This window comes from Rhinoderma darwinii, chromosome 1 (genome assembly GCF_050947455.1).
Source record: "Rhinoderma darwinii isolate aRhiDar2 chromosome 1, aRhiDar2.hap1, whole genome shotgun sequence".
NCBI classification, from domain to species: Eukaryota; Metazoa; Chordata; class Amphibia; order Anura; family Rhinodermatidae; genus Rhinoderma; species Rhinoderma darwinii.
Window position 1 is genome coordinate 155,318,802 of NC_134687.1, and position 23,165 is coordinate 155,341,966.

The window sequence follows — 23,165 nt, forward strand, 5'->3', positions numbered from 1 at the left end:
CTATGTCTTGCTGAAGAAGCAGTTGGTGCCATTATGATGTCATTGTGGACAGAATTCTGTTCTAATATAAAATCAGTCAGAGAGGAAAAAATAAACTGTACCGGAGTGACGGGCAATATCTTCAAACAAATGGAGGAAAATGTATCCAACTATGTTGCAAACTCGAGTCTGTTCACAAGATAGAAGAACACCTGCAGGGCTGTCATGACAAGGTTTTTTTTTTTTCAGTGACTGATTGTACAACGTCTCTTTAGCTCCATCAATCCCTATATGAGGGACGAACGTGCCAAGTGACGCGGTACACCATAACAGGCCCCTGCCCGGCAAGGTAGGAACCGCTATGTGCACAAAACAACCAATCACCTACAGAATATATAAAGGGACAGTGTCCAAAACCATCTATAGGAACAGTAAAGGATCACTAATCCCCAAAATGATGTAAGTATTTCCAGAAGAACCGTAACAAAGCCCATGGTTTATTGATAAGGAACAGCTCGATTATTAGAGATCCTCCAAAAAAAAAATATCATGCCCGTATCACGGTACAGAATTAGGAATGTAACAGCTGTATGTGGCAGGACATAGTCATAAGAAAAAGGAAATACATCCCCAATTTATTCTTGTAACCATTGCTAAAATGCACGACTTCCACTAATTCAGGGGCGGCACGGGCCGCAGGTGTTGGATTTATCTACTAATAAATGCAATGCCCACATTTATTTTTTATTTCAAGAACACTTGTGGGGTCCATGTTCTAAATAGACAGATGTGGGCTCCTACACAATAAACAGTATTCATTTGTGAGTGATCAAGTCCTGGATTTAATTCTCCAAGAAATGTATAAAAAATAAAAATCAAAAAAGGGGAAAATTAGTTTTACAGTCTGAAATAAATAATTTACTACCTCCCCATGAGAATCCCTCCCTCCCTTGGAAAGCTCAGAAACGAAAAAAAAATAAAATATGAATAAATGAAATTGACTCCCTAAAAAGAATCCCCCCACCCCACCCTTTTTGGTGTTCCCTAAATTATAGATAAAATTAATAATTAGAAACAGTGTGGTAGGTCTCAAAACAGGGGTAGTTGCACAGGCCTGGATTTGAAGGGCACATGGGGCAGTAAAACCGGGTATCCCTCCTCCTTCCGTGTTTACTGCACAGCGGGCATCTCCTTTGGGGGTATTCCTTACTCTCAGTGGCAGGGACGGGGTGAAGGAAGTGGCGCTCAGTGAGCCTTTTGACATTCTCTGACTCAAAGGAGTCTCCAGGTGCGGGGGAGTCAAACAGGAGGTGCTCTATAATTTTCTCCTGATACTGGAGGAAACTGAGCGTTCCCTGGGTCTTGTACAGCACATAGCTGTTGTAAGTGGCTATCTGGATAAGGTAGATCGCTACCTTTTTATACCAGGCCCTAGTTTTGCGCTTGACCAGGTACGGTTGTAGGACCTGGTCAGATAGATCGACTCCCCCCATGAACTTGTTATAGTCCACCACGCAGACCGGTTTCCTCTTATCAGATGTAGCGCCCCTCTCTCTCACTGCCACTGTGGTGTCCTCGTGCACGGTGGAGAGCATGTACACGTCCTTTTTGTCACTCCATTTGATAGCGAGCAACTGGTCACTAGTGAATGAGAGTGACGCACCCCTTACTAGTGGCCTGGACACCAGTTGTTGAGGGAAGCCGACTCTATTTTTTCGTACCGTCCCACAGGCCCCTGTATTCGCAGTATGGAGGGACTTATACAGGGGGACACTGGTGTAGTAATTGTCGGTGTACACATGGTACCCTTTCTGTAGGAATGGCACCATGAGTTCCCAGACAATTTTCCCACTAATGCCAATATCCTCTGGACATCCTGGGGGATTAAGGTGGCGGTCCCTGCCCTCATATATAAAAAAGGCACAGGTGTAGCCCGTTGTGCTCTCGCACACCTTATAGAGTTTCACTCCGTATCGGGCTCTTTTGGAGGGGATGTATTGGCGAAACGATAGACGGCCCTTGAAGGACATAAGGGACTCGTCTACCGCTATTTTTTGTCATGGTGTGTACAAATTTAGAAAAGACTCAGATAGGAGGGAGATGAGGGGTCTCAACTTGTTGAGGCGATCATGGCCTGGGTCACTTCTTGGGGGGATTTGGGAGTTGTCCGAGAAGTGCATGAAGCGCATTAGAGTCTCATAGCGCGTTCGGGTCATGACAGCAGCAAATACAGGGGTACTATGTATAGCGCTAGTAGCCCAGTAAGAGCGGATAGAAGGTTTTTTTTACTATCCCCATATTTAGTGTAATTCCCCAAAAATTTTTCATTTCACAGACGGTTGTGGGGATCCATCCTCTGGAATAGTAAGACCTGGGATTTTGGGTGACAAATTGCCTGGCGTATAAATTTGTCTGCTGGACAATTAGTTCCAGGACCTGATCGCCTATAAACAAATTAAAAAAATTATAGGGGGTAAAATTTGTGACATCAGAGTTGATGCCTGGAGTCGCTGTAAATGGCGGAATTTGGGGGGAGAAAGAAACTGCAGGATCCCACTTTGCGGGAGGGACTGCAGTACTAGGCCCGGCTCCTGACGCTTCACCGGTGACCGCTGCGTCCACCACCATAGGGTTGGGGAGTCCAGTGGCAGAAGCAGAACTTGTGTCGCTTTCTGAGCCAAGTTCTGCTTCTGACGCAGTGTCCGTATCACTGCCGGAACCGCTAGAGCATAGCATGGCGTATGCCTGCTCTGCAGAGAACATTCTGCGGCTTCTGCGGTTCATTATTTTCTAACACTAAACTAACAAGTAAATTTTTTTTTTTTTGTATTTTCACATTTTTTTTGATTTTTGATTTTTTTATATAATATAGACAGAACACTAACTGAAAAAAATTAAAAAATACGGTAAACCGCAGTTAATTACAGCAACTAAAACTAATTCAGTGGAAAAAAAAAAGAATTAGGGAGATAACAAGTAATTACCGGTAATCTGCCGTGATTACGGGTAATCTGGGGTGATTACGGGTAATCTGGGGTAATTACGGACAATATCGGAACACTGGCGAGTATGTGGTGTATTTTACAGTATAATACAGCACAAGATTTCTATAGTATTTCTCTCTCTCCTCTCACAGATCAACTACAGTGAGAGGAGGGAGGGAAAGAGCACAAATCCTGTGCTGTATTGTGAAAATATGGGACTATGGTCACTGTGATAGGTATATCACAGTGACCATCTGATCAGGGACCAATTATCAGGGTCCCTGATCAGTTTCTATTTACAGGCAGAATAGCTGCCTTAGATTGACAGCGCATGCGTGCGCCATTTTTCTTTTTTTCCCGGCAGTTAGGGGGGGGGCACGGGGGGGGGGGGCGGGGGACACGATCGGTGACAGCAGGGGGCCTAAGAAGCAGTTTTTTTATCTCCTCTCACCAAACATACATGGTGAGAGGAGATAAAATCCTCATTTGCATCGGCACATTTATTGTAATGGCGGTCGCTATGGGGACCGCAAACAGCGGTCCCCAGTCACTGCTCCAAGCCCTCACCTACCTCCGGCAGCTGAGAGCAGGGAGCTAAACCTCCCCCCGGCGGCGCTATTTTATTCCGATGCCGCGACGTAAAAAGTCTATGGCATCGGAATAAAGCCCGTTAGTGACCGACGTAGAAACACGATGGGCCGGTCACTAACGGGTTAAAGGGGTTTTCACATGAGCCTTGAATGAGATATAATTCTACATTGTTATGCAGCACTACAGTCTATAACAATATTTTTATATGCCATTTTGGAATTGAAGGTAAAAACATACCTCCCAACTTTCAAGTATAGCAAAGAGGGACAATTTTTTTTCCTTTTAAAACACACCTCTAACCCGCCCATACACAACCGGTTCAGCACACACAGTATAATGCCCCTATAGCTGCCCCACACACCGTATAATACCCGATAGCTGCCCCCACACAGTATAATGCCCCATACAGTATAATACCCATACTGTAAAGGATCTGCCAGACACAGCTTCTGTGTCGACGCCCGTGGGTAATCAGTCTGCACCTGCTCCTAAGTCTGAGAGAGTGACACGATCTTCTACCAGTCAGGCTGGGAGGCTGAGGAGTGGGAGAGCCTATCACAGCCTGGCCAGACGGAGTTAGCTCCCATCCTCTGTCTATTTATACCTGCATTTCCTGCTCCTCCTTTGCCTGTGATTCTTTTCTGTTTCCTGGCTCTGCTGCTCCTGCTATGATTATTGACCTTGCTTCATTTTTGACCCTGGCTTTACTGACTACGCTCCTGCTCTGCAATTTGTACCTCGTGCACTCCTGGTTTGACACGGCTCGTTCACTACTCGTTGCTCACTGTGTTGCCGTGGGCAACTGCCCCATTTCCCGTAGCTTCTGTGTACCCTTGTCTGTTTGTCTGTCGTGCACTTATTGAGCGTAGGGACCGTCGCCCAGTTGTACGCCGTCGCCTAGGACGGGCCATTGCAAGTAGGCAGGGACTGAGTGGTGGGTAGATTAGGGCTCACCTGTCTGTCTCCCTACCCCGTCATTACACATACAGATGCTTTATACAGTATAATGCCCCCATAGTTGCCACCATACAGAATAATGCTCCCATAGCTGCTCCCATGCAGCATAATGCCCCCATAGGTGCCCCATACAGTATAATGCCCCCACAGCTGCCCATTGCAGTATAATTCCCCTATAGCTGCCCCCATACAGTATAATGCCATATACAGTATAATTCCCCCTTCGCGGCCACCATACAGTATAATGTTTCCTTAGCTGCCCCCATACAGTATGCCGACCTTAGCTGCCCAAAATGTGAGTGCCCACGTATATAGTGCCACACAGTGCCCATGTAGATAGTGCCAGTGTCCCCTGTAGATAGTGCCCATATAGTGCTACAGTGCCCATGTAGATAGTACCATACCCCCCCTTGAAGATAGCACCACCCACCTGTAGATAGCGCTACCACGCTGTATATAGTACCATTGGGGCTCCCTCTAGGATCCGAAGTCCCAGCCAGAGCACTGGCCACACTGTGGCTGGGGATTCCGACCAGGAGTAGCCCCTGATGTCACTGTCCATTCATGGGTTCCCTCTAGGAGCGGAATCCCCGACCAGAGCGTCGACAGCACTCTGGCAGGGGATTCTGCTCTAAGAGGAACCCCTGACGTCACTGTCCATATATGGACAATGACGTCATGGGTTCCCTTTAGGTTCAGAATCCCCGGGCAGAGCGTTGGCCACACTTCAGCAGGAGCTCCTAGCGTCACTGTCCATATATGGACAGTGATGTCAGGGGCGACTTTTGGAGTGGAATCCCCTGCCAGAGTGTTGGCAACGCTCTGGCAGGAGATTACGCTCTAGGAGTAGCCCCTGACAATATGAACAGTGACGTCAGCGGCTACTCCTGGACCGGAATTCCCTGCCAGAGCGTTGCTGATGCTCTTGCAGGGGATTCTGCTCCAGGAGTAACCCTGATGTCACTGTCCATATATGTATAGTGACGCCAGTGGCTTCTCCAGGAGCGGAAATCCATGCCAGATATTCGGCAACACTCTTGCCGGGAATTCCGCTCCTGGAGAAGCCACTAACGTCACTGTCCATATATGAACAGTGACATCAAGGGCTTCCCTGGGCTTATCGTTTAAAGTAGTGCTGTGCCTGGGGAGTACTCGACGAGTGAAGGAGCTTCCTCTGCTCCTCCGCTCTGTACTAATGCTGAAGCAGGGAGCTGACAGTTCCTTGCTTCTGCATTGGAATAAACTGTGTCTGCGTCCTGGGGACGCAGATATAGTTGACACAGGGACATACCACTGGCTGCCCGGGACAGCGGGACACCGCACCAGAATCCGGGACTGTCCCGCTGAATCTAGGACGGTTGGGAGGTATGCTAAATGATAAATCTATGAGCACCAGATTAGTTGCTAATTGTCACATTTGAAAACCCAGAATCTGATCAGCCAAAAATATTCAAAATAGTTAAAACATTCAAAAGATTTTTACACAAGAAGAAAACTCAGGTTTTTATATTTGCAGTTATTTTTTTCTATATAGGGTTAATACCCTTAGATGTTTTTGATGGCAAAATTATGTGCTATAATACAGTCTTTCAGTAAAATTGTTCATATAGATGTGTTTGAGTTCTATTTTTTTTTTAACACTAATGAAGAACTATTTGTTTTAATAACTTCCTGTCAGAATAGTCACCCAGAACGGTGAGTATATATTTATCCACTGTTCTCTCAATCATTCCAATAGCTCTACCCCTCACTTTATTTTGGAACATTTTGTTCGTAATTGCAAACAGGAGAAATTTGTTTAAGGAACTATTTGGATTTGACTTTAGTGGAAAGGACCGGCAATCTTCCATAATCATGCCCTTTAAGTCATCTAATATTTCTCAGTCGCTATACTTACTTTTATCAATGGACTCATTGTCAAACCATTAAGAAATCCTACTCAAGAAACTATTCCGTGAAATAATATTATTTGTAAAGGTTAATACATACAGTATATAGAGTATATGTATGTATAGATATAAAGATATAAATACTGTAGATATATTATATATGTATACACACACATACACACAAATCAGCACTTCAAATAAATGTAATGTAGATTGATGCCAGCGATCAAAGATCTTGATCCAGGTCCATGTCACACAAATAGTAAAGAAGTCGCAGCAATCCAAAAGAACTTGAATAAAAGCAGTGATTTATTCATCCATGATGCAACGTTTCAGCCCTATCACAGGGCCTTTGTCAAACAAAGTGATACAGAACGTGGTAACCTTTTATATCATGTAAACGTAATTTCCCATAAAGTACAATTAAATATAAAACATTAGGCTGGGTTTACACTGTGCGTTTGTTACGTTTTTAGCATGCATTTTTTGTTTTGGTAGATTAACTCCCTCTCATGTCTCTAAATGGGAGTTCATCAACCAAAATCCCCCCCCCCCCCCAAAAAAATGCAACAAAGCCGCACAATGTGAACCCAGCCTAATGCTATATTCACGCGGACAAAAATTTCACACATGAAAAAGAAAATGACCATTAAAAACTGATCAACTGCCAGTTTTTCATGGCTGTTTTGCATCAGTGTGTCTCCAAATTTTCATCCACCTTATGAATATAGCAATGGAAGAGGAAAAAAAATATGTGTATACAGCACTCTGGTAAAAAACGTGGCTTTATTTGGTCATTTTAAAAACAGAACAATTTAAAACAAAAATCCCGGGACCACGCTTACGCGTTTCGAACCTCTGGGGTCATGCTCTTTCTTCAGGCGTTTCTGTCTCTGACCTCCCATTGACATCAATAGGAGGCAGAGAAAGCGTTTTTTGTCAGTGGCGCTCAATGGCAGCGACCGAAAAACACTGCAAAAAAGGCCACAAAGAATGCTGCAAAAACCATCGCACAGAGAGTGCACGCAGGTCAATTGATCTGCCTCAAAATTCCTGTCTTAAGTAAACCTCAGACATTTATTTTAGTTTTGCTCTTTATCGTTGAGATGTGTGGAACTAACATGTCCGGACCAAAAGATATCTCGAGACCTTCAGAAAGAAGGTTATAGATGCCTATAAGTCTGGAAAGGGATTTAAAGAGATCACCAAACAATTGGACATCAATCATTCCAAACAACTGCCAACATGCCCAGGCCGTCCCAGTAAGTTCAGCCCAAGAGCAGAGTGCAAAATGCAGAATTAAGTCTCGCCACTATAGATGTCAAAGGGCACGAGTCTACCATTAGAAAGAGGCAGTACAAGTTAGGCTGCATGCACACTTCCATTGGCCGATGTACGGCCGCTAATGACGGTTCCGTAAAACACGGGCTGCACACGGATAGCTTCCGTGTGCAGTCCATTGTTTCACAGACCAAATCAATGAAAAGGCCGTGACTGTTCCGTCAAACACGGGCAGGAGTAGGACCGGTCCTATTTTTGACGGAACGGCCGCACGGTTCCGTTAAAACAACGGAAGTGTGCATGGCCCCATTGAAATGAATGTGTCAGGATGCTATCAGTTAACCCCTTAATGACCAGGCCATTTGGCGTATTAATGATCAAGGATTATTTTTTGTTTTTTCACGGTCGCATTCGAAGAGTTGTAACTTTTTTTTTATTCCGTCGACATAGCCGAATAAGGGCTTGTTTTTAGCGGGACGCGTTTTATTTTGCAATTGCACCATTTTTGGATGCATATAATATATCAATTAACTTTTATTAACTTTATTTTAGGAGAAAATTGAAAATAAGCAGCTATTCCAGCATTGATTTTCACGTTATAAATTTACGCCGTTTACTATGCAGCGTAAATAACATGTTAACTTTATTCTATGGGTCGGCACGATTAAGGGGATACCAAATATTTAAAGGTTTTACATGTTTTCCTACGTTTGCACAATAAAAAACCTTTTAGAAAAAAATTACTTGTTTTTGCATCGCCGCATTCCAAGAGCCGTAACTTTTTTATTTTTCAGTCAATGTGGCCGTATATGGGCTTGATTTTTGCAGGCCAAGGTGTAGTTTTCATCAGTACTATTTTGGGGTACGTAGGACTTCTAGATTCATTTTTATTATATTTTTTATGGTGGGAATGGGAGAAAAGAAAGAATTCTTCCATTGTTTTTTGCGGGTTTTTTTTACGCCGTTCATCTGGCGGTTTAATTAATGTGTTCATTTTATTGTTCAAGTCGTTACGATCGCGGGGATACCATATATGTGTATGTGTTATTTGTTTTGACACTTTTACTAAATAAAACCACTTTTTGGGCAAAAAAGTAGTTTTATTTTATTTTGACTGTAAATTTTTTTATTTTTTTTCACAAACTTTATTTTAACTGCGTTACATTTTTTTTTTAATCTAATGGGTTAAACTGCCAGAATCGGAGCGCGCTTCGATTCTGGCAGTTGCGGCAGCAGCCAGGCTGTGTATAACAGCCGTGCTCCTGCCGCTGATCGCGTGGGTACACTGGCAGTAACCACGCGATCAGAGGACGGATACATCGGTCCTTTTGCAGGAACTAACTCCTGCACAGGACGAATATATCCGTTCTTCGACGTAAAGGGGTTAAAACAACGGATAGCACCCTGACGAAAAAAACTGAAGTGGGCATGAGGCCTCTACATGAGAGATGTGGCAGGAGGAAACCTTTGCTTGGGCCTACATTAGAAAAATTTTAGACTTTTCTTCTAGCCAGATTTGAAAAGTGCAGAGAAAGGTGGGCGTGGTTTTCAGGGAATAGACATGGTCTTAGGCCCTGTTTACACAGAGTTTTTGTGGCGCTGATTTTAATGTGAAAACCGCATCAGAATCAGCGCCAAAAAATGCCCGAAACCACCTACCATTGAGTTCAATTGGATGGGAGGCATTTTTTTGACGATAGAGGGAACAAAAGCGACATGCTCTTTCTTCCCGCGGTTCCGTCTGTGACCTCCCATTAGAATCAATGCGAGGCAGAGAAACTGTTTTCCGCAGGCAGGAATTTTGAGGCCCGTTTTTTTTTTTTGCATGCAACATACTCTGTGTGAACAGGGCCTTAAAGTTTTAGATTTATTAAGAATGTCAGAAAATGGCGCAAATTTTGCTGCAAATCTAAGCTTGCTCATAGATTTCATTTTGACTTTTAGACAGTCCAAAATGCGTCAAATATATTAAGAAGCGTTCGCCCTTTAATAAATTTGATGCAAATCCCTCCAAGTAATTTATCCACAGAAGCAATTCATAAGAAGAACCTGAGACGAACTGTAAAGCATGGTTTTGCTGGAAATCTTATGGTTTGGAGACGATTTGCTACATCACCATCATAGAATCCGCAATTAATTCTTCATTGTACCATATGGTGCTTGAGTATAATGTGAGACCATCTGTCAGGAGATTGATGCTATGCCTAAAGTGACCTTTGCAACAGGACAATGGAACTAAACATACCAGTAAGGGTATGTTCACACTGCTTATTTTCAACCATTTTTCGAGCCGTAAACACCTTCAAAAATGGCTGAAAATATGGATGCTAAATGCCTCCAAACATCTGCCCATTTCAATGGGAAAAATGGCACTTCGTTCCGACGGGGCGTTTTTTTACGCAGGCGGTTTAAAAAACAGCGCGTAAAAAAACGCCCCGCAAAAAGAAGTGCATGTTCATTGGGTCAATAGAAAAACAGTTCCAAAAACGCATAAAAAAAACGCTTGATGCTTAAAAAATGGCCGAAAATCAGAGGCTGTTTTCCCTTGAAGACAGCTCCGTATATTATAGCAGTTTTTAGTTTGCCGTGTGAACATAGCCTAAATCAACCTAGAAATGGCTGGGGAAAAAAACATCAACAGAATCCCCATGGAGGAGTGAGAAAAATGTCTACCAAGAAAGATACTGTATAAGAAACACTTGCTGGAGGTTGCTTCTGACAAAGGGGGCAATAGGGAAATGGCTTATCTGCATGTTTTTTGTTTAATAAATTATTTATTTATTAAGTCAATTTGGTTAGCGTTTATCATTTTTAGTCTTGATCTTTATATACTGTTTGAATGAAGATTAATTATGATTATATAATAATTGTGAGAAATACTATTTTTGCAATACATTTTCTGCCCTAATTATGTAAAGAGCCAACTGATAGAACAAATATGTAAAGATCTGATATAAACAGATATGTAACAACTTATTATTATTATTATTGCAGTATCTATAAGGGTATAGTGGTACATACCATTAGTACAGTGCATCAATGAAACGCACGGCAACCATTGTTTTAATAAGATTTTTTTATGCCTTGTAGGGGAGGCAGGACCAGCTCTCTTGGTGTCTAAGGGCTCATGTAAACAGACTTATTACGACTCAGCAATACGGCTCTGAGTTGGATGAAGCTGGCATATGTCATATGGGGCTCTACTGTAACTCTGTATGCCTCTCATTTTATATCTATTGAGGAACCAAAAAAGAGATGAGACTTTGCCCCTTTAAAGGTAGTGTGTTCGATGTTCAACTAGGTTCAATAAAAAAGAGGGTTAGGTTTTTCCAGTCACAACTCGAGTTTATGCAGATTGGGAATAGCCGGCTGCTCCAGCCTGTTTACTCAGAGGATACCATGTAGCTCATCATCAAATAAGCGGCGGTGAACACAAATGTTTCAAACGGGGTCAGATAGGGCACCAGGCAGCGGTAGAATGAAATCTCTTATTTTGCCTACGCATTTCTGGACCGGACTGGTTTGTTTGTCAAGTCCTTATATGGGACCATGACCAAACGAACCAGTCTGGTCCAGAAATTGCCTGGTGCCCTGTCTATACCCATTTGAGTTATCTGCCACTTATTTGCTCGGCTGAGCCAAGCGCACATGGGTAAAGAGGTGTTGTTAGGACTAGCTGTCAGCCAAGTGATCGTTCAGCCGACAGTGTATGGCCAGCATCATTTTGTGCCTCCCAGAGTGGGAAGAACTATAAACCTTGTATACGGCGATAAAAATAAAGATATTAAAGCCCCATCTATGCCTAAAAACGAAAACTATTTGGCCAAAGTATAAAATAAAAATAAATATTCACCCTTAGGCCCCATGCACATGAATGTATTTTTGCGGCCGCAATTCAATGGGCCCATGCACATGACCGTGGTTTCCACGGTCCGTGCATTGCCCGGGAGTCTGGACCGCAAAAAGATAGGACATGTCTAATTACGGCCGCATTTTGCAGTCCAGGCTCGTTGAAATTAATGCACATGGTAATGTGCAGGGCCCGTGATTTGCGGGCGGCCGTGGGTGACACTCCGTGGCCGTCCGAGCCACAAATCACGGCCCGTGCACACCACTACGGTCATGTGCATAAGGCCTTAGAATGTGAAATTCCAAAATGTCATATTTCGATGTGGACGTGTCAGTTTCTGTCTGCTCAGGGTCCCGTTCTGACGGAAAGCTCCGACGGAATGTCAGAACAGGACCCCAACGCAGATGTGAACAGAGCCTACAGGTGTTTTTCCATAAAACACAGCATGTCAAAATTTATACTAAACAATGTTACATTGTTTATATAATGTTTTTTTGTTTTTTTTTGTATTTTACATAGTCACTCGACTGTATAGAACTTGTTCATACATTTAATATACTGAAATGAGTTGCATATATACAGATGTAGCCGTATTTACCTTGACTTTTAACGCATTAAATAAACAATGGCTAGATCTCTTATCTTGACTTTTTCACCTGTTGTGTGATATCACACTGCAGCAAGTTATCAGAATCAAGTTAAAGATGGCTACTTCTGTAAAAGTGAACGATGCCAGGCTTTACATCACTTTATTGAGGTTAGGGTTACTGTTACAGCAAAGTGCTGACAGAACAAACAAATGTTATGTTTTATCCCTTGTGGTTGGCAGCCAGTCCATTGCAAGCGAACCAGCTGGCATCTCTGCTGTACTAGAGGACATCCATATTTCTTAATTGGTTTGATCTGAGTGTTTTCCTTATTAGTCATTAAACATACATACAACTATGAGGATATATGAACCAATTCCACATGTGCAACGCACCACTTAAATATTTATCTATTCATCTATACATATAAAATAAAAAGAAAGCAGCACTGCTCCAGTAAGTGGGGGCAAAAGTAAATCCTCCCAGACTCCGGCTATGAGCCCATAGGTACAAAAAAGCAGAAATTAGAGGCAGCAGCTGGGGTGAACAGAACACACCACTTTATTTCTTCACAAATTGAAGTGCTGCCTCTACTTTTTGCTTGTTTTTAAATCTTTATATAGATATTTATTGATCTATCTCAAATCTGGGCTATTTCTGATCAAACATATCAGAGATGGAAATATCAGGTCAAATATGTCTAAAATCTGTTATGGTTATCTAAACATTCTGCTTGTTTTTTTGTTTGCAGCCGACAATATAGAAGTTTTCTTTTTGGTTGTAACAGCTAGGTCCAGGGACACATTACTGATATACAATTCACTATGTTAGTATTAAGTCCAGTACGTTGCTTTTTTCTTAACAAAAATAAAAAATCACAATAACAGAGGAATTGCATACAAGTCCTTGGACGTTGCAACTAGAATAATTATTTTTATTGTTTACATTGCTGGTTGCATTCATAGAACTGGTAACAAAATGCATAATAAAGATGTTTTATTTGCTTGATTTGTATAGTCTTAGGCTCTGTTCACATTTACATTGTGCGCTTTTCATCAGGAGATCTGATATTTTTGATGGCAAGAATAGTAAAGACTACTGAACTATTCTTGCTGTTAAATATACTGGAACCCTAATGGATCCCAATATAAGTTAATGGGATATTTCAGGGCTCATTGGGATCGGTTTAAAGACGGATTTGTGGAAGCCATCATGGCTCCGTTATTAACGATGCTGCTGCGAACAGGACCTTGGTAGTTTTGATTCCTTTATTACTAGAAATGGTATCTCTAGTTACTTCTATTAGGGTATGTGCACACGAGGGAATTACGTCCGTAATTGACGAACGTATTTCGGCCGCAAGTACCGGACCGAACACAGTGCAGGGAGCCGGGCTCCTAGCATCATACTTATGTACGACGCTAGGAGTCCCTGCCTCGCTGCAGGACAACTGTCCCGTACTGAAAACATGATTACAGTACGGGACAGTTGTCCTGCAGCGAGGCAGGGACTCCTAGCATCGTACATAAGTATGATGCTAGGAGCCCGGCTCCCTGCACTGTGTTCGGTCCGGTACTTGCGGCCGAAATACGTCCGTCAATTACGGACGTAATTCCCTCATGTGCACATACCCTTAGATTGCGGTACAGGGATCATTCATCCTGGGATTAAATTTGATTGGCAAAGGGAAATCTAATTCTTCCTTTTACCACAAGACTAGGTCTGTAATTACCTCAGTGTGGATTTTGTACTCCATCTGGATGACAAAATTAGAGGATATTATTTTTTGATTCTGATTATAAGGACACATTTAGATGCCTAATGTAAATTGTCGCAGAGTTTCAGTGTGGATTTTGCACCGAAAATCTGTGACAATTTACAGAACAATAAATGCGGATGGGGTTTTTAGAATCTCATCCACATGTAGCAGAAAAAACACGCAGAATTCAGAGCATGCTAAGGCCGGGTTCCCACGTAGCGTGAACCCTGCAGAATTTCCACAACGGAATTCTGTGCGGAAATTCCACAGCATTTACAGTAGCAGCAAAGTGAGTGAGATTTTGAAAATCTCATGCCCACGCTGCGGAAAAAAACCCACAGTGAAAACGTTAATAAATTGACCTGCAGCGTGGAATTTATATCCGCAGCATGTCAATTTATGCTGCGTTTTCCCCATTCAATTCAATGGGGATCCAAAACCTGCAACAAATGGCTAAGTGTATCGCAACTCAGAAAAAAAAATATAAATGTTTATTATATATACACACACACACACACACACACACACACACACACACACACACACACACACACACACACACACGGAACTCCCTGCTTCTTCCTCCAGTCCGGCCTCCTGGAATGACGTTTCATCCCATCTGACTGCTGCAACCAATTACAGGCTGCAGCGGCCACATGGGCTGCAGCGTCATCCAGGGAGATCGGACTGGACGTCATAGAAGGGCCGTGTCAACATGACAATGGCTGGGGTACGTCTAAACTTTTTTCTAACATTACTTTCCACAGCGGAAATTCCACCAGGAAAACCATTGGGGTGCGTTTTTTGGGATGGAATGTGCTGCGGGTTCCAGGTCGGATACGCTGCGTAGTTTTACGCGGCGTGTCCGACCTGTGGGAACCCGACCTAAGGGTTTTTAAATCTGCAGTATAACTACTATTGCGGAAATGTTGTGGAATTTAACTGCAATGCAAAGGGTGAAATTCGCAGCAAATCCGCAGTAAATCTGTGACAACACATGCAGATATCGCCGCTGGTTAACTGCAGATTTGCAACTAGATCCGCCGTAGAGAATCTCTGCTACGTCTGAACGTATCCTAATGCTGTAGCTGCTTTTTTGTATGGATACATGTATATATAAACACATATGGAATACATACAAGGTCAAGTCAAGGGTGCAGAACAAAAGCTCAAAAATGCACTTCTGATTTTTTAATCAATTATAGATATACTCCAGGAGGCCCTTGTTGATTACAGCAAGCGGTTTAGCATGAGCAAATAATCACAAGGGTTTTTTTTTTATTTTTTATAAATTGTTAGATCTAGAGGGCAGAATTATTTTTCCCTTGCTTTATTATTTTCAGATCTTTGTTTTTTCACTATTTGTTTTATGTATTTTTTCGGCTTCCCCTTCCCCTAAGTGGAAATCATTGCAGAATATGTCGATGCTATATAAATATAACATCTTACCATTTAAATTCCTTTTTATCTGTCCTTCAAAAACTCCATTCAAACTGCACGATCAGGAAGGGGACTTATGGTACTGTCCACACTAATCCTCCTGATTCATAAATCGAGTGCTAGAACTACAGTGAAGACTAAGGCCATGTTCAGACGTGGTGGACAATTTCCGCTGCAGATTTTGGCTCGAATTTTGCGGCAAACCTGCAACGGATCTGTGTCAAAATCTGCATACGAAACACGCACATTTTTTTGCGGATTTGCCACGGGTTTTGGCCCCCGCAGTGAAAATTTTCAGCTTCTCCATAACAGACTGTGCATGTTGCAATTCTTTTTCGCAAAACGTGGATGGAGTTTTGGAAACCACATCCACTTGTATTGAACTGTAAATTGCTGCAGATTTGCAATGCAGAATCTGCGCCGCAAATTTCCACACTTCTGACAACTCCTCATAGTGTTGTGGTTGTCACCTAGCATCTATTTGTATAGGATAACTCAAAATTGGAGTATTCGTTGCCACATTCACCACAAACTAACATTAGACCATTTTCTTCTTGAACTGACACACATTTGTGATCACTGCTGCAGTGAATTGTTTCGGCTATGTAATGTAAGTACTGGTTCTATTGTACCTTTTCATATTATTTATTGAAATCATTTTTAACAACATACACAAATGTATCATCATGTCCAATACTCAGAATACTTACTATGTGAGTCACCTTTCTCCCGGGAGCCGTCTATTTTCCCATCTGAACTGATCCGTAGGAAGAATCCTCCATTCTTACAGTATAGTCTCTTAGGGTCCTTAAAGTTTCCTGGGGGAAATGGATTGCTACCCCCATCATCTGGCCCTATTGGGAGGGTGGTAATACTCCCTGCTGCCATCCCCACCTCCGATATTAAACTCTTCGCCTTGTTCTTGCTAGTGTGGCACTAATCCAGAAGAGGTCCAGCAGGTAGAAGTGGCTCTCAGATAAATGCCCTGGGCACACCGTCTCTCCTCGGCAGGGCCTCCTCACTGTTCATTCAATTACTAACAGATGGAAGTAGGGCCAACTCTTAGGAGTCACTCTAATGTAGATGCATGATGCAAGTTCGAGAATGTAGCATCCAGCCCTATACGTCTGCCTCCTGATATCCTAAAATTGTGTCATCCATGCTCCTCAGTGATGAAAGCTGAAGCCTAGGGCACTGTGCAGACTGCTCTTCATCCTGGTCCAACCCTCTACCATCAGAACTTGTTCTGTCAAAATGATCTTATTTACTTATGTAGGTAAAGTCCTCCTTCAACTCCCTCTTTTGCTTCCTCCTACTTTTGCTGCTGCCCTTAGTGATGTGAGCACTCTGTATTTTCCCAGAAAGCTATTTGAAAGCACATTGCCAGCAAGCGAATGGACTATAAGAAGCAGTATAGTGTTCCTGGGTATTTTCTTAGACAGGCTCTGCCAGTCACTTCTCAGCACTAAGCTCCCTCCCCCAGCACTGAATTATTTTGCAGGGCAATCTTGGGAGGAGGGAGAGACAGGAGAGGAGATGGGGGGGGGGGGGGGGGGGGGGTTTGTGCAACAAGATCCTGCCAGGACTCTTATTATTCAGCGAACTTTCAGAAGATCTCTGGAGCAGTAGGCGTCAGAGCGCTGAAGTTACCAGTAATATTTGCGGTTTTCAGCTGTCCAGGCCTCAAGTCATCTGCACTGGATGAACTTATTTCACTTGTCACACTTCTGTTTTAGGAAATCGCAACTGTTAAAATAAATAATTGCTCATTTGTTTCATAAATATAAGATTGTATTATCATAATAAAAAGCTATATGAAACTAGAGTCGTATTTGCTACCTTTCTTGCAAGGCAATAATGTCATAATTTATTCTAAAAGTGCCATTCAGTGCCCATTTATAAAGGAAGCAATTCTAATAACAAAAGTATCTTAAAGTGTTGTTGGAATTCCCTAAAATACTTTATAAATTATTATTTTTTCTTCCAGCCCCCTCTGCCAGGCTGTGTAAGGCTAGGTTCAAACTACCGTCAGAAGCTCTGTTTTGGAGCCTCTTTCGGCAGTTCCGTTATATTTGCTGGTAAGAATAGTGCAGTATGCATCCCTATTCTTCCCGTCAAGAATTGACCATCTAAGTTCTAGAATTGACCGTCTTTGTACAATGATAGGAGACATATTTCCCACTGCATCTTGGAGTACCATTTATGAAGTAATTCAGAGCCCAAAAGAGACAGTAGCTGAATATACGGACAGGTTTAAGAAAGCAGTAGTCTCTTGTAGGGACACAGATGCAATAGATGAAGCCCCAAAACAGCCATGTTTGTAGGTACGTACATGGCTGGCCTACATAAATTCATAAAAGAGAAAATAGTTAAAGGGAACCTGTCACCAGCATTTCACCTATTAAACCGACTATACCTGGTGGTAGTGGGTGAAAAATCATTTCAATATAACCTATAATTGTCTTCTTAGTCGGCTCTGTAGCTTTAGTATTTAGCTTTTTAGTGTTCCCACACCGTATGCTAATGAGCAGAAAAGAGTCAGATCTTCATTTGAAAAGAGTCAAATCTTCGTTTGGAAAGAGTCATATCTTCATTCCTCAAGTCTTTCCAAGTTTACCCCGCCTCCTTACTTTTGATTGACAGCTCCTCGCCTTCCCCCAGCACACAAAATCCTGCGCTTGTGCATTGATGTCCTCTTTTGATGTGTGCGCACAAAGGGACACCGCATAATTACGATAAAAGGCGCAAAACGTTTGCAGACCGATATTTACAGTCGGAAGAGGAGTTTAGGAGCGGGAATAACGGCAATGAACTTTTTATAGCAGCGGCCAGTGAGGGAGAAGTAAAGTTCAATAGGTGAAATGCTGGTGACAGGTTCCCTTTAAGAGAGAATCCAATCATCAGAAAAAACTATAGACAGACATTATTACCATGGCGGGGCAAATAGAGTTTGGGTTAGCAGAAATAACCAAGAGTAAACCCCCATAGGGTCCTGGTTGTGCAAACACCAATTAAAAAGTGGAAGGGAAGGTGCTGCTTTAATTGTGATCTTCCTTTTTCTGTCTAGGCTTTCTAGGAGCTCTGCAGTTACGGGAAATGTGGCCCAGATGACAACAATTAAAGCAGCACTTTCTGTTCCACTTTTTCATTGGTGTTTGCACAACCAAGACCCTTTGGGGTTTACTCTTGGTATTTTCTGCTAATCCAATGAAAAAAGTGGAAGAGATGGTGCCTCCACCACCTTACATTATGGGTGGTGCTGTAGAGCAACAGCTGTTTTTCACACGATGAAAGAGGTGTTTGTAGACTTTATCCAGTCATACAAAAGGAAAATGCAGACAGACAATGACACTGAAGATGAAAAGGATTGAACCAGATAAGTGTCCTTTATTTCAGCAAATTGGTAGCCCTTCTAAAGGCACCCATCATAATGGCCCCTGTAAGAGTTTCCAGCAGAGAAGGGGATGGTGCTATCATCACCCAGAACCAATGGGTTCCTTGGTCAGCTAGCAAACTTAGGGTATGTGCACACGTAGTGACCAAAAACGTCTGAAAATCCAGAGCTGTTTTCAAGGGAAAACAGACCCTGCTTTTCAGACGTTTTTTGACCAACTCGCATTTTTCGCGCCGTTTTTCGCGCCGTTTTTGCGCCGTTTTATATGTCCGTTTTTGGAGCTGTTTTCATTGGAGTCTATGAGAAAACAGCTCCAAAAACGTCCAAAGAAGTGTCCTGCACTTCTTTTGACGAGGCTGTATTTTTTAGGCGTCGTCGTTTGACAGCTGTCAAACGACGCGTAAATAACAGGTCGTCTGCACAGTACGTCGGCAAACCCATTCAAATGAATGGGCAGATGTTTGCCGACGTATTGTAGCCCTATTTTCAGACGTAAAACGAGGCATAATACGCCTCGTTTACGTCTGAAAATAGGTCGTGTGAACCCAGCCTAAGGGCCTTTATGAAAGAAACTCGTCCTCTGAAAAACCTTTATGACTTTGCCCAACACCTGAAATTTATATGCACCTGTCATAACCCTAATCGGATAGACATGAATGTGGTGCTTAAAACAATTTGTGGCTCAGCACACTATCGTCTACTGATGGAATGTATAGGAAACACATGAGAAAAAAGTCCAAATACTATATATTCAAAGGTAGAAAAATATCAAATTTTATTGAATACAATATAGCACAAAGCAATATATAAAAACAGTAGAGGATCTAAAATAAAACACAGTCTAAATGAGGAGCACTCAACAAGATGACATTATTGCCATGAAGCACTTTACAAACTATATAGTACATATATGTACAGTATAATTATTTATATATTGCTTTGTGCTATATTGTATTCAATAAAATTTTATATTTTTCTACCGTTATATTGGAGTTTGCTATATCTATACGGACTTTAAATTTGGAGGTGATTAACACTATGTTGATGGCACCTAACCAGTTATTTACCCTGTGAGACTTGTGTTAATGATGGAATGTATGGATTGGCCATCTGATGAAAATGTAACCCCTAAGTATACACAAAGCAGAATTGACCATCTTTGTACAAAGATAGGGGACATATTTCCCACTGCATCTTGGAGTACCATTTATGAGATGCCCAAAAGAGACAGTAGCTGAATATAAAAGGTTTAAGAAAGCAGTAGTCTCTTGTCGGGGTCCACATGCAATAGATAAAGGCCCCAAGGCAGCCATGTTTGTAGGGGCGTACATGGGTGGCCTACATAAAACCATAAAAGAAGAAATAGTTACAAGAGAATCCAACCATCAAAAAAAAAACATTGACAGACATTATAACCATGGCAGGGCAAATAGAGTTTGGGTTAGCAGAAAACACCAAGAGTAAACCCCAAAGGTTCTTGGTTGTGCAAACACCATTGAAAAAGTGGAAGGGAAGGTGCTGCTTTAATTGTGGTCGTCTGGGCGACATTTCCCATAACTGCAGAGCTCCTAAAAAGCCTAGACAGAAAGAGGAAGAGAAGCAGGAGACTGCAGGTAACAACACTGAGACTGAATGACTTGAAGCGCCCCTTGTTCCAATACTTCCCGTCTCTGAATTGGGAGTGGAGGAATTGACCTTCCAAATTTTTGTGAATGAGTTACCTTTTCCTTGTTTGGTTGATACGGGGGCAGCACAAACTGTATTGCAAAGTGACTTGGCTTCCAGGCTTCCCTTAACAGATGCACATGTGCATCGGGTTAGTTTTGATGGCTCAGGGACTTTACTTACAGAAACATAAATGTTGCCAGTACATATTGGCCCTTTGGGCACACAGGCAGCGTGTCTTCTCAGTGATACAGTGCCGTGCAATCTGCTGGGTAGAGAGCTCCTCTGCAAATTAAATTGTCACATTGTTTGCACGCCAGAGGGCATGCGGCTAGAAATTCTCCATGAGAATGCAGTGGAATTTGAGGATTTCACCCAGTTGACTACCACCCTATTTGTCATGACAGGAAGCACCCCAGACTTTATTCCAGAGGATCTCAGTGACTTACTGATCGGACTTTGGGCTACAGTCAGTGCTGATGTGGGGCTACTAAAAAGACAGTCCCCTAGTGTATGTAACTCTAAAGCCTGCATTAGAACCACCAAAAATACCCCAATACCAACTTTCTAGACAAGAAGAGAAAATTAGATCCCTGATACAGGCATTTTTGAGTAAGGGAATACTCATTTACTGTAAGTCAGAGGCAAATATGCCCATCTTGCCAGTAAAGAAGCTAGGTAAAAATGTTTACTGGTTTGTGCAGGATCTGAGGGCACTGTATAAAGTAATACGATAGAAGGAGATCAGCAGCACAGGACAATTTCAATTCTCTCGAACGGGTGCGCGTCTCCCAGGCCACAGTCCAAAAGTAATACAGTGCCCCTGTGCAGTGGTGCCCAATCCCCATGCATTACTTTCTAAAATACCAGAAAGTGCAGAGGGTTTCACGGTAATCAATCCAGCTAATTCTTTCTTCTCGGCCCGTCTGGACCCGAGTTGTTACCACTTCTTTACCTTCAATTTTCAAGGCCGACAGCTAAGCTGAACCAGATTAGCACAGGGTTTACCAAGTAGTCCCACAAAGTTTTCACAGGCACTGTTAAGTGTTCTGCAGAAGTGGCGGGCACAAGTTGTAGGTGTCCTTTTGCAATACATTGATGACCTGCTGCTAGCCTGCGACACAGAAGGAATCTGTAAAGAATCCACCAGAGACTTGCTGCAGTTTCTATATGAAGCTGGGTGCAAAGTCTCACCTTTCAAGTTACAGTATTGTCGTGGTAAGGTTGTTTTCTTAGGACACTGTATCTGTGAGTGTTCAAAACACTTAACCTCTGAAAGAATTTCTGCTCCTTTCCCAAAGAATCAGAAAGCCCCACAGGGATTTTTGGGGTTGATAGGGTATTGCCGCCAGTGGATTCCTAATGTGTCATCTATGACTGCCACACTGTGTGAGATGACAAAAGCCTCCAAACCACAACTTTGTGAGTGGACGTGGGAGGGAGAGGATTCAGTAGGCCTTTTAAAACAAGCTACCACTTTGGTAGAAATACTACAAATGTTTTTTTTATAATGTGAATGGTTCTTTAGATAAAACTTTCATACACTTTGTAACCAATGTGTAACGACCATGGCCACGGTCCTGGATCTGTGATGTCCCGCATCTCTTGCTCAGGTGACGCTAGCGCTCATTTCTGCTTCGTTCTGCTGTGTCTCATAGGGTGCGCGCACACGCTCGTGTCCGGCCTTATAGGGCCAGCGCACATGAAGAAAATCAGTAATTAGCCCATACTCACCCTGGACTATAAGAAGGGCCCTGCCTCTTCCTTCATTGCCTACGCGTTGTTGTGTTTACCCGTGTCAGTCCTTGCAAATGGTCCCTTAGTGTTTTCCAGTTTCCAGTGTTCCCGTTCCTGCTACCTGTATCCTGTGCTATCTTGTTCCTGTGCCTTAGAGAGTGGGAGTCGTGTTGTGCCACCGATCATGTCTGCTGCCAACCCGAGCCTAATCATCGCTACTGACTGAACTACCACAGGTACCCTGACTCGGACTATAGACATTGACTTGGTATTCTGTTTGGCCAGCTGCTATCCCGCTACGGCGGTACAGCCCAGTGGGTCCACATACCCACAGAACGTGACACAAGGTATATAGGACAAATTACACTAACCCAAATAGCTACCGAATTCAATTGTTCGAGAAGGTAGCTGTTAAAATCGTTTTGCCTCACTATACTAACCAATCTTTGATTTTGCCAGTAAATCTGTATTTCCTTTGTGGTTACCTATAAGTTCAGTAGGTAATTGCACTTTTGGAAATCTGGTACCAGCTGTGCGGGTCAAACAAATTCTGACCCTTTCTGGGGAGTTCGCTTTCCATCACATGAGCTTCAGACTAAAACGTGACATCTTCTCTAGCATAGAGATGACATTCCTTACATCCAAACTGGGCAGGATGGGGTCTTCACATTATGAGAAAGTTAAATCTGTACTCTAACTTAATGGATCAGGTTATTAAGGAAATATTGATATAATATGCCATTACCTAGATCTCTTTAGAACTAGCATAGACACGCAGGGCGGCTTTACAAATTAGGATAGCAGATTATTATTTACTGGCTGTGCAAGATGGTGTGTGTGCATTGGTGGGGGATGAGTGATGTACTTATATTTCTGATAGATCTGATATTGTAGTAGGGTATTTACCAAAGGTAAAAGAGCTCCAAACGTTAACTTTGAAGTTTGGCAAATTCCAGTGGGACCCGTTCTTGTCGATGGGTTCCATAGGAATTTGGTTGAGTGAGTTTATGTGCATTTGTCATCACTGTACTAAAAGCTCATAAAAGCAGCAT

At 42.6% G+C, this 23,165-nt stretch overlaps 1 protein-coding gene across 1 annotated transcript in view; it reads right to left on the reverse strand.

Annotated features, from left to right (window-relative positions):
* FGF2 (fibroblast growth factor 2) overlaps positions 1 to 16,705 on the reverse strand; it is a 76,197-nt gene extending 59,492 nt beyond the window's left edge. Inside the window, exon 1 of the mRNA XM_075860483.1 lies at positions 16,028 to 16,705. Within this exon, the coding sequence (XP_075716598.1) occupies positions 16,028 to 16,205 (178 nt within the window). The 5' untranslated portion in view covers positions 16,206 to 16,705. The remainder of the gene's footprint in view (positions 1 to 16,027) is intronic.
* Between the last annotated feature and the right edge of the window lie 6,460 nt (positions 16,706 to 23,165).